At 40.0% G+C, this 15,247-nt stretch overlaps 1 protein-coding gene across 1 annotated transcript; it reads left to right on the forward strand.

Moving 5' to 3' along the window:
* The first annotated feature begins 6,197 nt into the window (after window positions 1-6,197).
* On the forward strand, window positions 6,198-7,596 carry LOC149814027 (glutathione transferase GST 23-like). Its single transcript, XM_089989313.1, has 2 exons — window positions 6,198-6,905; window positions 7,094-7,596. Exons 1-2 carry the CDS (start codon window positions 6,591-6,593, stop codon window positions 7,499-7,501), a joined length of 723 nt encoding a protein of 240 aa, XP_089845439.1. The 5' UTR covers window positions 6,198-6,590; the 3' UTR covers window positions 7,502-7,596.
* The last annotated feature ends 7,651 nt before the right edge of the window (window positions 7,597-15,247 follow it).

The following is a 15,247-nucleotide window of genomic DNA, read 5'->3' on the forward strand; positions in this document are numbered from 1 at the left end:
CAGTTCAACTTATTTGTGACAATAAAGCTGCTATAATACTAATACTAATACAAATATGAGCTGATAACTCTAAGAGTAAGTATATTGAAGTTAAATGTCAATATATTCATGATATATTTATGAAAAATAAAACAGCAGTGGACTATATTTCTTCAAGTGACATGGTAGTAGATCCGTTAACCAAGGCAGTTACTGAAGATGTTTCACTAGACATGTGAGTCAGATGAGACTCATATATGTCTAAGTGGTGAGTTAGTAAAGATCACTTAGAAAGTGTGTATGCAAGGTTCCAATTGAGAACAAGCATATAAACCCAGGAAATCCCTTATGGCCAAGTGAGAGATGTAAGGCTATGTGGTCATAAGGTGACTGTTGGGAGCCATTCCAATAGTCACACTACTTAATGCAAGAGATGTGTCTCTTGGGAGATGAAGGGATTTTCCTCAAGGGTGTGTCTCAAAAACTTGAACTATTCACAGCTATTATATGCAGTGAAAAGGGTATGATACAGAGATGATGAATCATTCAAGGAATCATACAAACATTTATAGAAAGTAACAATTTCAATTACTAAAGGCATTCAAACTTGTGAAAGGGTTGAGTGTGTGAATTCCTTGGCGATTTCGAGCGTAACAACATCTTCACCCCCACTGCAATTCTGCATCCGTGCATAAAGATCCCAACAACCATCACTATGTCATCATCACTATCATCCACTACCACCACTGCCACTGCCACAACTACCATTACCACCACCACCATCATCATCTACCTCCACCATCTGCCATTGCCACCATCCATCATCACCACTACTGACTAGGCTTCTTTTCTTGTTCATTAAAATTTAAATAGTTGGTGATCCAAACATTCACTTAATTAAAAATAAGGGCAAGTATCTTTATTGTAAAATGTGCTTTAATTTATTATCTTAAGCAATAAACAAAAAATCCAAACAGGGTGATTCGTGAATGTCTTTATTGAGCAAGCTTGTCCGAGTGGAAATGCTTAGGTGTTGTACCTAGCAGCAACATGTTACTGTTCTACTTATAAAATTACAGGGTCCTTGCGCTGCATGGCTGATAGACGTACATTGTAGAACCTGTCACTTTCTAAACGAAAATAGTAGAGCTACTCTTCTCATCCACTTTTGTTATAAAAGCATGGCTAGTCTTTTTCAACATCTCTGTTAGGGAATCCTGTGACCACTGACCACCTTTCTTGCTGCGGGGAACTATTTGTCAAATCATGCTCCCTATGGGAAAGCCTTTCTCAACTTAAGACCAACCAAAGAAGAATGAAGGAAAGAGTAATTTATTGCCAGCCTATGCTTTGCTCATGTATCATGGGTGCTTTCCACTGTACATCATTATAACTGTTATGACCCCAACAACTATTACTCCACCAGGTTGTCACTTTGTTATGATGATCGATCGTCAACAGTTTATTCTTCGTAGTAATGTTCCACTACATGACAAACGGCTGGGGCTAATATACCACTCATGCTGAAAGTGTCCTTCAATCTAAAACTTATGTACCTTGTGAGAGACCATGATGTAAAATGAGACTCACAAGCCTCCTGAGAGCCTGTCTTTTTTCTTAGTGGTCCAGCCTATGAGCCTCTGCGTTTTTGACCGAACATGAGTTAATTCGAGTTCTTCACTGCCGAATATCTGTGTACGCTTATGTTTAGTAGGTTACGCAATGCTCCCATAAGACATAAGCATGCTGCTCGAGTCCCTACTGTCACGTGAGTTCTGTTGTCTTATCTGTCTTTTGCTCCTGTTGGTGATGTTGGTTGGTATATGTCAATTCTTTTCTACTGTTCGTCACAGTCTTAGAACGAATTATATATGGGATGGAACCATGAATGAATCTTTGAAGCAGGTATAGTAGGAATATCGGTTAGGACCTCATCAAATCCTGAAGCTGGAAAAGTGGGTTCTTGAACTATTTGACAGTGTTGCTTGTGTTGGGTGCGAGCTATGTGGCTGAGTTTGAATCTTTTGATCAAGGATGGACCCTTAAACCACTCTAGTCACCTTGTACAATGCATGGCTAGTCACTGGAATCAATAACCATGTTAGCCAAGGACTGCTGGGCTTGGTTGACTGAGCTGCAGGTTGCTTTGGTCGACCAATTCAGCTTTAATGGATGGTAGTTGAAGTAGAAATATTGCTTTAATAGTGTCGATAAGACCCCGGCCGAATTTGGGGTTCAAGCCAGTGCTGGGTCAACTTCCCAACCCAGTCGATTGCTTTTATTACAAACTGTGGCTGCCCGCAAGGACTGTGCTCCTTCGGTAGGGGTTCACTCCACTTCACTTCACTTGTGAACGTCACAAGTTGATGGGTTGGTGCTACTCCTATCAATGTCTCAGGCTTAATGAATGTGAGGTTTAGGATACTGCCTTCATGACCATGGGGTTGGAGTAACTGTTGTCTGTTTTCCCTTTTACCCCCACTTCACTTTAGGGTTGCTTTTGGCCAATGACCTATGTGGTGTTGTCATCCACGTGTAAAGTTTTTACCAACTTTTACGTTTTAACGTGTGGCTTGTTACACCGTGCCAATTTACAAGTAACCGTGAGTGGAACAGCGCTCTGGTCTGGTCTGCTTGCGTTGATGAGGTGAGTACAGCAAAATGACCAAACCAAGAAAATGCATGCATGCGTTTTTTATGTTAGCCAAACTGAAAAGAAGTAATAATAGTGGTCAGTGTGACTCAGTGATATCGTGTAGGACACGAGCGATGCGGATTATTGCAGGTTTTGTCTCCTTCTCTGTGGGAGTACGTACGCTGCTTGGATTAGGAATTATTGTCTAACTCTTTGCTTTGCTTTGCTCGAGGGGTTAATTAGGGCTCTATCTTTACTAACCAGCTGTCGAATCGGACTCTCTGCTGGTTCTGGTCTGTCTTTAGTCTCCCTAGCCGTTAGTGACCGAGGTTTATCCGTTCTTGAACAACCACCTTACTAAATCACAGTTTTGTTCCATGCAGCATGGTTCTAAGTGCATTAATTAACCTTTTTTATTTATTTATTTTTAATGATGAAGCTGGGGGATTTAGGCCCCCATCCTTTTCGGTAGACAAGCCGTGCTGGCGGCTATACAACCAGGCAGTTATTCAACTAGCTACTTATACCAGTCGGGCTTGAACTTGCAAGTTCCCATCACATGGTGACTTGCACAAACTGCTCCTACCAAACAGTAATTGGTAAGTGCATAAACTGAAATGTGCATTTTATGTTAATCCATTTTAGCTCTCGTTCCATATCTTCTTACATTTTAATCACATTGAAAACTTCATAAAAATCGCTGTATCTCGTAATTTGCAGTGGTTAATCCATGTGATATAGTGCATTGCCTGCACGAGGCTCTGATTGATTGTATAGGTTCTCAGCCAAAATCTTTTCATGCGAACCTAGTTAACATGGTCTCTGTTTGCATTCAAAATGCAAGATCTTTATAGTATCAAGATTGTTTAAAATTACAATCTGGCTTTAAGTTCATTGAACTTAGTTCAGCCACCCGGGTCAGCTCATGCATAACTTGATTACTTGCATACAAACCTATTCTGCGTCGATTCAGAATCAGGTGCAATCACATTTCAAAAAAGAAATGTCGGTCATCTTTTTGAAAATATTGCGATTTTATTGAGAGATATACTTAAAAAAAGACCACACTGTGATTCATGATATTTTCAAAACATTCCCTATTTGTATCACAAAAGTAAAAGCATTTTCAATTTTTGTTATGTTTTTATATATTTTATTGTTTTTTTAAAATTTATAGACACTCGCATTTCCTCATGATGTCCCTTCTTTACTACATAAATTGGGGAGGGTGTTGTGTGTTCTGCCCCGAAGATGCACTGTTTACTATAGTGCGTGTTCGGGGGTCTCATTGAGTGCCACGTATATAAGCATGTTGGGCTCGTATTTCTATGTGTGTCGACATCACTTAGCAGCAGAGTGTAGTGCAGTTGCAAAGACTTAAGTACCCTTTCATGCTATTCTTGCCATGAAACAACGGTTCGAGAAAATGATAAAAATGCTCTCCATTAAAAAAAAGTGAAACGATGGTTTGAGAAAAGGACAAAAATATCCTCCATCCAGAAAGTCGAGGATGTTGTTAACTCTTTAAAGTCCAAACAACGAAACAAACCTGAAGTGCTCTGTCTTTTTTTTTGTTTGAACTTTTCATCGTCATCTTCTTCTTCTTCTCCGAGAATCACTGTAAACCTCTCTCTCTCTAGAGAGAGAGAGAGAAAAGAAATTAAGGGAGGCAAAGAGTTTGCGATCGACGTCCTCTTCTTGCTAGCAGTGACCAAAATATTGCCCTCGTCCAGCAGGCAATCGACTGCGGCGGCCCCTTTGCCACCTTCGAGGGACACCTACAACAGAATCTTCCTCCAGTACACCTACAACGAAGTCTTTAAAAATACAATTTGTCTACCCCTACATCGACAATACTTCCGATTAGGGTTATGCCTTTCAGGCCATCCTGATACTCAACATGGGCGTTCGCACCCTCAAGTCCTGGCGGGCACTTGTCAGGTTCTGGCACTGCGAGGTCCTCATCTCGACCTTCGGCATCATGCTCTTCGACAGGACCCACCTCCCCGCCAACGTCGAGAATGGCACATTCTTCTTCTGCTTTTTCGTCACGGACCTCAAGACTGCCATCAGGACCGCTGGCGACTACAGCCTAATCACGGCAAAGATCGTGCTCAAGAGGGCGGAGTTTGGCATCGCGATTTACGATTTACATATAGTAGTGATTTACGAAAATTGTGTAGTGAAAAAAAATGGCAAATCGCTATCGAGTAGCGATTTACGAAAATCGCGTAGCAAAAAAAAATGACAAATCGCTAATTCGAGTAGCAATTTATGAAAATCGCGTAGCGAAAAAATAAATAAATGGCAAATCGCTACGCAATTTTTTTATATCGAGTAGCGATTTACGAAAATCTCGTAGCGAAAAAAAATTTGGCAAATCACTATCGAGTAGCTATTTACAAAAATCGCATAACGAAAAAAAATAAAAAATCGCTAAATCGAGTAGCGATTTATGAAAATCACGTAGCAAAAAAAAATGAAAAATAGCTAAATTGAGTAGCGATTTATGAAAATCGCGTAGCAAAAAAAAACCCGCAAATCGCTACGAGATATTCTTAAATCGCTAAATTGCATTGCGAAAAAGGCAAATTGCAACGCGATTTTTGTAAATCGCGTAGCGAAAAAAAGAAAGAAAGAAATTTTGTCCTTGTCTAGAATTATCTTTTCATGACACCAATGGTGGGAAAGGGTGTTGCGGAAACCGCGAGTAAGAAACAATTGAAAAAAACAATAAACAAGAACGATCAAACAAAACACAACACAACAACACACAGATTTACATAGAAAAACCTCCCCTCAAATCTGAGAGGGAGTAAAAAACCATGGCCGCCCAGAGAAAAAACTTTATTATTCTTTTTTTATAGTTACAAGAGGGAAAGAAAAAAAAGAATTTATACAAGGCCTAAAAAAAATTTTCTAGGACCCATGTCGGGGCGAGCCTTCGGACCCCCCCTCCTCTTAAGGGCAAAAACTCTGAATCAGGCTCCACATCTCATCAAGTTGAACCATGCTATAGTCAGTGTGTAGGTGAGTCGATGCTTGATGGAGCAGTGTAGGAATGTCTGCTGAATGTGCATAAAGGCAGAAAGAGAAAGGAGAGGGTTGATGTTCATGGCCTTCTTCAGGAGAGATTTCTTTTTTGAACAATTCTGCATTGCAGGAACTGGGTTACTTAAGTCTTTACAATAGTTTTTTTTTTAAAATCATCGTTTTATGGTACCAATGACGAAAAGGGTACTTAAGTCTTTGCAATCGCATCATACTTCAATGCTAATTGATGCTGACAAACAGGAGGACGTGCCACACATGCTTACATTCGTGGCGCTCATTGGGACCCCGAACACGCATTGTACCAAACAGTGCGTCTTAAGGGAGGGTGCATATAAGTTGCTTCGCATAAATTGCAATAATTAAAAACATTTAGCTTGCCAAGAAAATCTGGAGAGAGATTTTTCACATCGATCGCGAGGTGAGCAGATAAAGGTAAAGCGTCATATGTAAAACGATTGATTCCGGTCTGGCACCTGTCCCATCTAGCGGGACCCACTGACTGACTGGTTTTTATGTGCAAAGTAAAACAGGTTTCATGCCGTCTCTGTTAGTCTTGTACATAGCTTTGTGAAACACAGATTTATATGATCTGGTCTCCATTATGAGATTAGATATCTTGCCCTGTTCCGTCCTAACCGATACGAGGTGAACCGATTCGATAGAGCCATTTTATTACCAAATAAAGTAATAAAACGGAAGGGTCATGACCTCACCAGAAAAACTCAGTCGCGGGGCTCCTCTGCCAAAGTAGATCGGTTCGGTGAATCTCTGACGGTGAAGCGGTGCCTTACCGGTACGACCTAGGGTGGAGCTCTATAAAGAAGGGCAACCTTTGCTCAAACCCCGCCATCCAACCCTTCTAACCCTCTCAACTCGAACACAGAAAGAAAGTGGGAGAAGAAAGAAAACCGAGCCGAGGCAAATGGGTAACGCACGTGTGAAGCTCTTTGGCACGTGGGCGAGCTCCTACTGCCACAGAGTGCAGCTGGCTCTGAAACTGAAGGGCGTCGAGTTCGAATACGTGGAGGAGGACTTGGCCAACAAGAGCCCTCTCCTGCTGCAGCACAACCCGGTTCACAAGAAAGTTCCGGTTCTCTTGCATGACGAGAAACCGGTGGCCGAGTCGGTGGTGATCCTCGAATACATCGAGGAGACGTGGAAGGAAAACTCCATCCTGCCAGAAGCCCCCTACGATCGAGCCATTGCTCGTTTTTGGGTTCACTTCGCAGAAGAGAAGGTATGTAATTAAGCTTGTTAGTGTCGTCAGGTATGCCCGGCTCGCTCGCTTAAACTTTGTCGAAGTTGGTGTATATGGGCTTGCTGATCTACTACGCCGTGAAGCCTTAGTTGTATTTGTTTTGCTTTTAGAGCATTGTTAGTTTTGAAGTAATAACTGGAACTAAACCAAAGTTTTGTACATCTTAGCTCGGGCCAGCAGTCGGAAAGGTCTTCCAGACCACCGGAGAGGAGCAAAAAGAGGCCATCGAGCAAGTCTCCGAGTACCTGAAACTGGTGGAGTTGGAGCTGAAGGAAGGGAGCTTCAAGGGGAGGAGGTTCTTCGGTGGGGACGAGATCGGGATTCTGGACATCGTTCTGGGTTGTGGGTCCTACTGGCTCAGCGTGTTCGAGGATGTGGCGGGTGTGAGCCTGGCTGACGTGGCAGCGTTCCCTTGCTTCAACGCCTGGTTGAGGGATTTCGAGGAACTGCCGGAGGTGAAGGCGGCGATCCCTGCGCAGGAGAAGCTGTTGGAGTACGCCAGAAGCGTGCGCCACATAATGGCCATTCCGACGGTCACCACCACCACCAATGACTCAACCACCACCGCCGCTTAGGATTTTATATATTAGATGGCATCCTTTTTTTTTTTTTTCTTTCTTTTTTCCCTACTGAATGAATGAGTCTGCAATTTACTTTCTCTGCATGCATCTATGCTGATCTTGGGTGGGTTAAGAATTAATTTAGACATGCATCCCTTTGTAAGTTACCTTCCTGTTTCTAGTCAAATCGTCTACCTTATGATATCAATATTTTATATTTTGTAACGTTGGTACGTCCTAACCACTTTATCCTCTTAACGTATGCTACAAAGACACGTCGACACGAAGGCGTTTGACTCGTAAGTTGGATTTTTTTTTGGAAAATAGGCCTCGAGAAGGCAAAATTTTGTAAACAATAAAAATCTATTTTTTTATACTTTTATTGAAACAAAGCCTTAAAATATTTAAAAATAATAAAATATTATCCATACGTGTCAGTGTTCGTGTCTACGTGTTCAAGCGTGCCATTAGGGACATTCCACCAAAATGGCGACTCCCTGTGACACAGCTCCTAACCATCCTTCAATAGCTAAACGATATTGCCGATATTATGAGAATATAGCAGTTTAACATGATATTTTCATTGACCACTATTTGCCGTTAAAAAAGTTTATTTTTATTATCATGTATTTTTTTTTTTTGACATAGAAAGTTGGGGTTAGGCAGACCCGTACCAGTTGTACAACCATACCATTTGTGGTTGTCCCAGGTGACGTGCACTGACTGCTCCTACCCGTTGGTATTTTTTTTTATTATGTTAACATAATGTAAATGTGTGTGTGTGCATTATTTGTATGTTTATTATGGTTTTAGCGATGGCTGCGGGGCATCCTCCATGGCAGATTTAGCGCATGATCAAATTGTGTGGAGAGAGGTCAACACTTTGGGTAGGGACCAGATTCTGGTGAAGATCTTGAGCTGGAATGTATGCGGAGTTGGTAGGACGAGATGGGCTCTCCAGCACATCGCCGATGGACATGCTCCTGTTAATTACACCAGCCTAAAGTAGTATTTTTTTTCAAGAGACCAAGAGTACTAAGGATGGACTCAAGTCCAATATGTATTGATATTGATAGGTCGCCTTCTAGAGCCACATTCTTTGTCTATGGCAGCATAATCAGGTTCGAGTTGAGGTGATGTGGTGCTCGTATGAGTGTGATGGTGGAATAAGGATCCGATATACTTCTCATATTCGGAGTATACGTTCATTGTAACACCGATGTCCGAAACCACATATATAGTTGACGTTCCTTGGATCACTGTTGGTGACTGGAATGTCCCTCGCAAAGGAGCAGAGGAGTTCAAACACTTTCTGGACACATCAGGATTCATGGAGATAGACCGAGGAGGCCCCGTCACACTTCACATGTTGGTCCTAATTTTCGGTGCTTCGTGAATGATTACTTGGATGTTTGGCTGTCCCACGACTTTGCTTCCTAAGTCTGTGTCCGATCGTAATGCTTTGCGGGTTGCCACAAATCACCGTCCTAAGGTTCTATCACGTGACATCCAAACTGGCGACAGTTGGCCGCCTTCATCTTAGAGTTTGAAAGAAGACTGCAGTGGGCGAGGAAGGAAAGACCAGATTGGCATCCGCCAAGATGAGCTTTCAGACATTCTAAATTTGAGACAGATTTCCAGATGTAGATGGATCAAGGAAGTGGATCAGAACACATTATTTTCCATTTAATGCCCACCAGAAATATGCAGAGGAAACAAATCCATTGGCTTTAGAGGGAGGATGGATCCAATGTTGGACATTTTCAAGGAAGCATCCGTTTTTTTCTCCAAGCTAGTAGATCACAATTCCTTTGATCCCTTGTTTCCATAACAAAGAATGAGAGTCTTCTATTGAACCTGCCCATAAAAGAGAGTTGGAGGTGTACCTGAAGTGGCCATTCCAGTCTGGCAATGGCTGACGGTGTTCCGCAGAGCAAAAGAAACATGGGAAGTTTTCTCCTCAGCCGATCGCAGCCCTCCAATGAGCGCAGGCACCTTCAGCGATGGTGAGCAGGATCCTATCCCTCTTTTTGTGAAATCTCAAAAAACAGGATATTTGCTTAATCTTTTTCTTGATATGGGTTTCTCATTGACACCCGATTTTATAACTTTAATTGGGGAACAGTTAAGATAACTGTTCCCTCTAAAAATAGAGTTTATCGGAAGGGACACCTTTAGAGGAGTCCTGGACGTGGATAACTTCCACTTAACGTAGGTTACTCCGACATTCTCGCTTGTCCCAATGATAAACCCTTAACTAAAAACCTTATAGGAATGACTTGATGAATAGATTGACCTTTATAAATCTATTCTGCAGATTCTTAGTTAAATCTTTGATCCTTATGAGATTAACAACAAGCAACCATAATGAGAATCAATAAACTGTATGTGGTCACTTTATTCATATGCATATATCAAAAAGAGTTTAACAAACCCATTCTCAATATATGTTTAGAATATAATCTCAGTACTAACCCTTTAGTAAGAGGATCAACAATCATATATTTGGTACCAATATTAACAATATGCACTAGATGATTTTTTGTCCTTTCTTTAACAACAAAGTACTTTAGTTCCATATGCTTACATGACGTATTACTTTTATTGTTATTCGAAAAGGACACTGCAACTTCATTATCACAGTAGACATTCAATGACTTCTCAATGGAATCAACCACCTTTAACTGTGATATAAAGTTTTTCAACCATATGGCCTGCGAAGTAATCTCGTATAATGCTATAAACTCTACCTCTATGGTGTGAGCAACAGTGGTCATCTACTTCCCACTCCTCCAAGAGATCGAGCCCCCAGCAAGTAAGAAGAGATACCCAATAGTAGACTTTCTACTATCAAGGCATCATCCTAAGTCTGCATTTGAGTAGCCAATGACCTCGAGGTAATTAACCTTACGATATGTCAACATATAGTCTTTTATTCCTTGCAAATACTGCAAGACTTTCTTAGAAGCCTTCCAATGAGATATGTCTGGGTTAGACTGAAATCTACCAAGTACCCCAACTGCAAAAGATATATCTGAACGTGAACAAGTCTACGCGTACTGCAAGCTGCCAACAACTGATGCATAGGGATAAACATTCATTTGTGCTTTGTCAATATCGTTCTGTGGACAATCCTTTAGGCTCAATTTGTCACCTTTTGATATGGGTATTGTATTAGGAGAACAGTTCTCAATCCCATATCGCTTTAATACCTTATTTATGTAGGATCTTTGGAAGAGGCCTAGAAAATCTTTTGCTCTATCTCGACGGATCTCTATGTCAAGTACATAAGCAGCCTCACTCATATCTTTCATATCAAAATATGATGTAAGAAATTGTTTTGTCTCTGCAAGTAACTTTATATCGTTGGTTGCAAGTAGTATATCATCTACATACAACATCAATATAATGAACTTAATCACACTTTCCTAAAGGTATAAGCATTGATCAATAATATTTTTTGTAAACCCGAAAATCATAATAACTTGGAAAAATTTAATATACCATTATCGGAAGGCCTGTTTAAGTCCATATATTGGTTTGTTAAGCTTGCAAACCAAATAATCATCTTCAGAGAAACCAAGAAGTTGATCCATGTATACCTCTTCATTCAGATCTCCCTTGAGGAACATTGTTTTTATATCCATCTGATGTAACTCCAAGTCATACTGAGCTACGAGGGATAAAATTATCCTCATTGACTCCTTAGTTGAGACAGGAGATAATGTCTCATTATTGTCAATGCCCTCCATCTGGGTGAACCCTTTTGCAACCAATCTTGTCTTATGTCTCTCTATGTTACCTTTGAAGTCTCTTTTGGTCTTAAAGACCCATTTACACCCTATGGGTTTTACTCTTTTAGGTAACTCGACAAGATCCCACACTTGATTCTTAGCCATAGAGTCCAATTCTTCTTTCATGGCTTCTATCCAGTGTGAAGAATGTTTGCTTTCAACAACTTTCATAAAGGTCAACGGGTCATCGTCTATATCTATGAAATCATCAGGCTCCTGAAGATATACTACATAATCAAGATGTATGACAGATTTTCTAACTCTTATGGATCTCCAAACAGGTCGTTCTATAGGTTCAGATTGAATTTGTTCATCATGTTCATGCTCTTCTGCATTATCTATAATGAGTTCATTTTAGATTTGTGCATCAACAACCAGGTGATCAACCACATCATCATTAGGGACAATAATGTGATATCTCTCGGTGTTTTTCTTAACATGTAGTAAAACTAGATCTTGTACTTCCTCAAAACCAAGGTTTTGAAGTGTACTTAATCGTACTGAACCATCTTCAAGAAATTTTACCTCATCCATTTCAACAATCTGTGGTGAATGAGATGGATAATAAAATATGTATTTTTTATCTCTCTGGATAACCAATGAAATATCCATTGGTTGTTCTTGGATCAAAGGCTTTAATATGAGGGTTATACAATTTAGCCTCCGCATGATATCCTCAAATGTGCATATAAGACAATTATGGTTTTCTACTTGTCCACAACTCGTAATGAGTTTTAGGCATAGATTTTGTAGGCACCTTATTTAAAATATGCACAGCTATCCTTAAAGCTTCACCCCACAACTTAATGGGAAGAGTTGAATAATTCAACATAGCCCTAATCATCTCTTTAAGCGTATGATTTCTTCTTTCAGCTACATCATTCTATTAAGCACTACCAGACATGATATATTGAGGCACAATGCCTTCCTATTTAAGAAATCGTGCTAATGGTCATTCCCTTTGCTCCATCTCAGTAAACCTACCATAATATTCACTACCTCTATCAGATCTGACTATTTTAATTACTTTATCGGTTTGTTTCTTTACTTATTTTTTAAATTTTAAACATCTGAAAAATATTAGATTTTTCATAAATCAAGTAGAGATATATATACTGTGAATAGTCATCAATAAATGTGACAAAATATTTTTTGCCTGTGTAACATGGGGTAAAAGGTCCACATACATCCGTATGGACTATCTCCAATATCTCACTACTACGTTTGACACCCTCTTTATATGTGTTTGTATGCTTAGCCTTTATGCAATCAACACACGGGTCATTATCAGTAAAACCTAAAGATTTCAAGATTCCTTCGTTTACAAGTCTCTTTATTATCTTTTCAGAGATATGACCCAACCTTCGATGCTAAAGCATGTAGGATTTATTATTTATCATGCTACGTTTATTCTCAACCAATGCGTATTCAGAAGTCAAAGACTCCTGAATTTGGATCTTCACGTTTAATTTATACAAACCATCATAAACTAATGCAGAACCAATTTCAATAGAATTTTTGTAAATGAATAACTTAGAATTTTCAAATTTAAAGCAATATCCAAATTTATCCAGTCTTGAAATTGGAATTAAGTTTCTACTATATGATGAAACATAAAAGATATCATAAATATCCAAACCTATGACTGTATCTAAAGTGATCTTGTAGGTCCCATACCTTTCACTTGCAAACACATCTTGTTCCCCGAATAAATGCTCTTCTCATGCATTGTTGGTTCTCTTTTATTCAGGAATGACTGCAGACAGTTGAAAATAAGAACAGTAGCATCAGAGTCAATCGACCAACTATTTTCAGGAATTTGTAATAAATTACATTCATAAGAAATAAATAACAAATTACCTTTATTTTCTAACCATTTTTTGTACTTTGTGCAATCTGTTTTCTTGTGTCCCTTCTTCTTGCAAAAGAAGCACTTTATGGGAGCAGAACCGGGTTACTTGCCTTAAGATGTCTTATCTTCTGCTGACTTCTTCCTAGCATTTTTCTTAAATGCATTCTTCTTTGGTCCTACCTTAAATCCATAAGAAGCCATATGTGCACTTTGCACCTTCTCTCCTTTTAATCTATCTTCTTCTTCAACACACTTGAACATAAATTCATTGAATGTCCATTCATTATTATGTGTGTTGTACGAGATTTTGAAAGGTTTATACTCCAAAGATAAGGACGCCAGAATCAAATGCACTAGGAATGAGTCAGAATTGGTCATCTTCATGTCATTCAGCTGAGATGTTATGTTCTTCATTTCCAAAATATGCTGGTGAATATTACCCCCGCCAGAATACTTCATAGATATAAGTCTTGACATTAGGGTACTGGCCTGGGCTTTATTCAAACTGATAAACTGTGCCTCAATGGCACTCAGAAATTTTTTCACTGAACTGCATTGCGGGATAGCACTACGAATATTTTTAGCCACCTTAGATTGCAAAAGAAACATGCTAAGTCTATTCGAGCGCTCTCACTTCTCAAAAACACTCTTTTATTCAACAGTGCTTTGATCTGTCAGGGCAATAGGCTCATCCATTCTTAAGGCCAAATCCATATACCGTAATGTAAAAAGGACAGTTTCTTTCCAATAAGTAAAATTAGATCCATCAAGAAAAGGAATAGTATTCGAGGCATCTAAAATTACAGAACCAGAAACTGTATGAAAAATGACATGTATCAAAAGAAAATATATACGAGACAGACCTGATGGGAAAAATAATAAATAAAAGTCCTTGAATATGCTTATTTTCGGGCGAGTGTAGGGGGTCATCGGAGCCCTACTTTGGTAAGAGCTCTGATACGCATAATCATTGCGCCTACCGACAATAACTGGTAAAACTTAAACTCATGTGAAGCTAGACCATCAACATATGACACCTTTGGGTACCAAAAACCCCCAAAACGATTCTTAAACCTCACGAACCGGTGACAAAACCCTTGAACCGATCCTAAAATTGTATGAACCGATTAAAATAAACCTCTGAATTGGTTCAAAAATCACTGAACTGGGTCTGTAATAGTCCGAACCGGTCTCGGTAACACTGAACCGGTCTCAGATGACTGAGAATCGATTCCAGAGAGACCCGAATCAGTTTAGGACTAATCAGAACTGACTGAAAAGGTTATCTGGCACTGTTACAGTGCGGTGGATTCGGTCTTGTCATGCTGTCAGGTCCAGAACCATGCAATCCGGTTTTAACCGAATTTTGGATCTGACATAGAAAAAACCTTATCCATCTTACCCGGATCCGATCCAGAGATACAAAAATATTTGGATTTGGGTCCTGAGACCCGTAACCCTGTATCTGGATCCAACCCAGTAATCCTTATGAGTTGGTATAGGTCAACAGATTCAGATCCGAACAATAACCCGATCCAAAAGAACTCAATTGACCGGATATGGACCCAGAACCCAGATCGGGTTTCACAAACCCATCCCGAATCCAAAATAAAAATAGATATGGGTCGCAAGATCCTTGGAAGTGTTATCTGAAAACTCGAATCCGATCCGTAAAACTTTATGGATCCCAAAAGAACTCAATGGACCGGGTATGGATCCATAACCCAGATCGAGTTTCACAAACCCAACCCGAATCCAAAATAAAAATGGATATGGGTCGCAAGATCCTTGGAAGTCTTATCCAAAAACCCGAATCCGATCCGTAAAACTTTATGGATCGGTATCGAGTAATTTAAGTTTGGATCTAGATAAGGACCCGATCCAGATCCAGAACTCATTGGATTGGGTTCTGGAGTTACCAGATCCTACTCCCAAAACTTGGACCTGATCCATTTTTAATGGATCGATACGAACGGGGCAGGGTCGGGTCTAGACATGGACCCGACCTAAGAGTATAAAAACTCTTTTCCGACTTTCTCTCTCCCTCTCTCAGAGAGCACTGTCGCCGACGGTCCGGCAACCGGTTAGGGTTAGCATCTCTATCGAAAAAAGAAA

This window comes from Nuphar pumila, chromosome 15 (assembly GCF_984573655.1).
Source record: "Nuphar pumila chromosome 15, dmNupPumi1.hap1.1, whole genome shotgun sequence".
In the NCBI taxonomy this organism is placed as follows: Eukaryota; Viridiplantae; Streptophyta; class Magnoliopsida; order Nymphaeales; family Nymphaeaceae; genus Nuphar; species Nuphar pumila.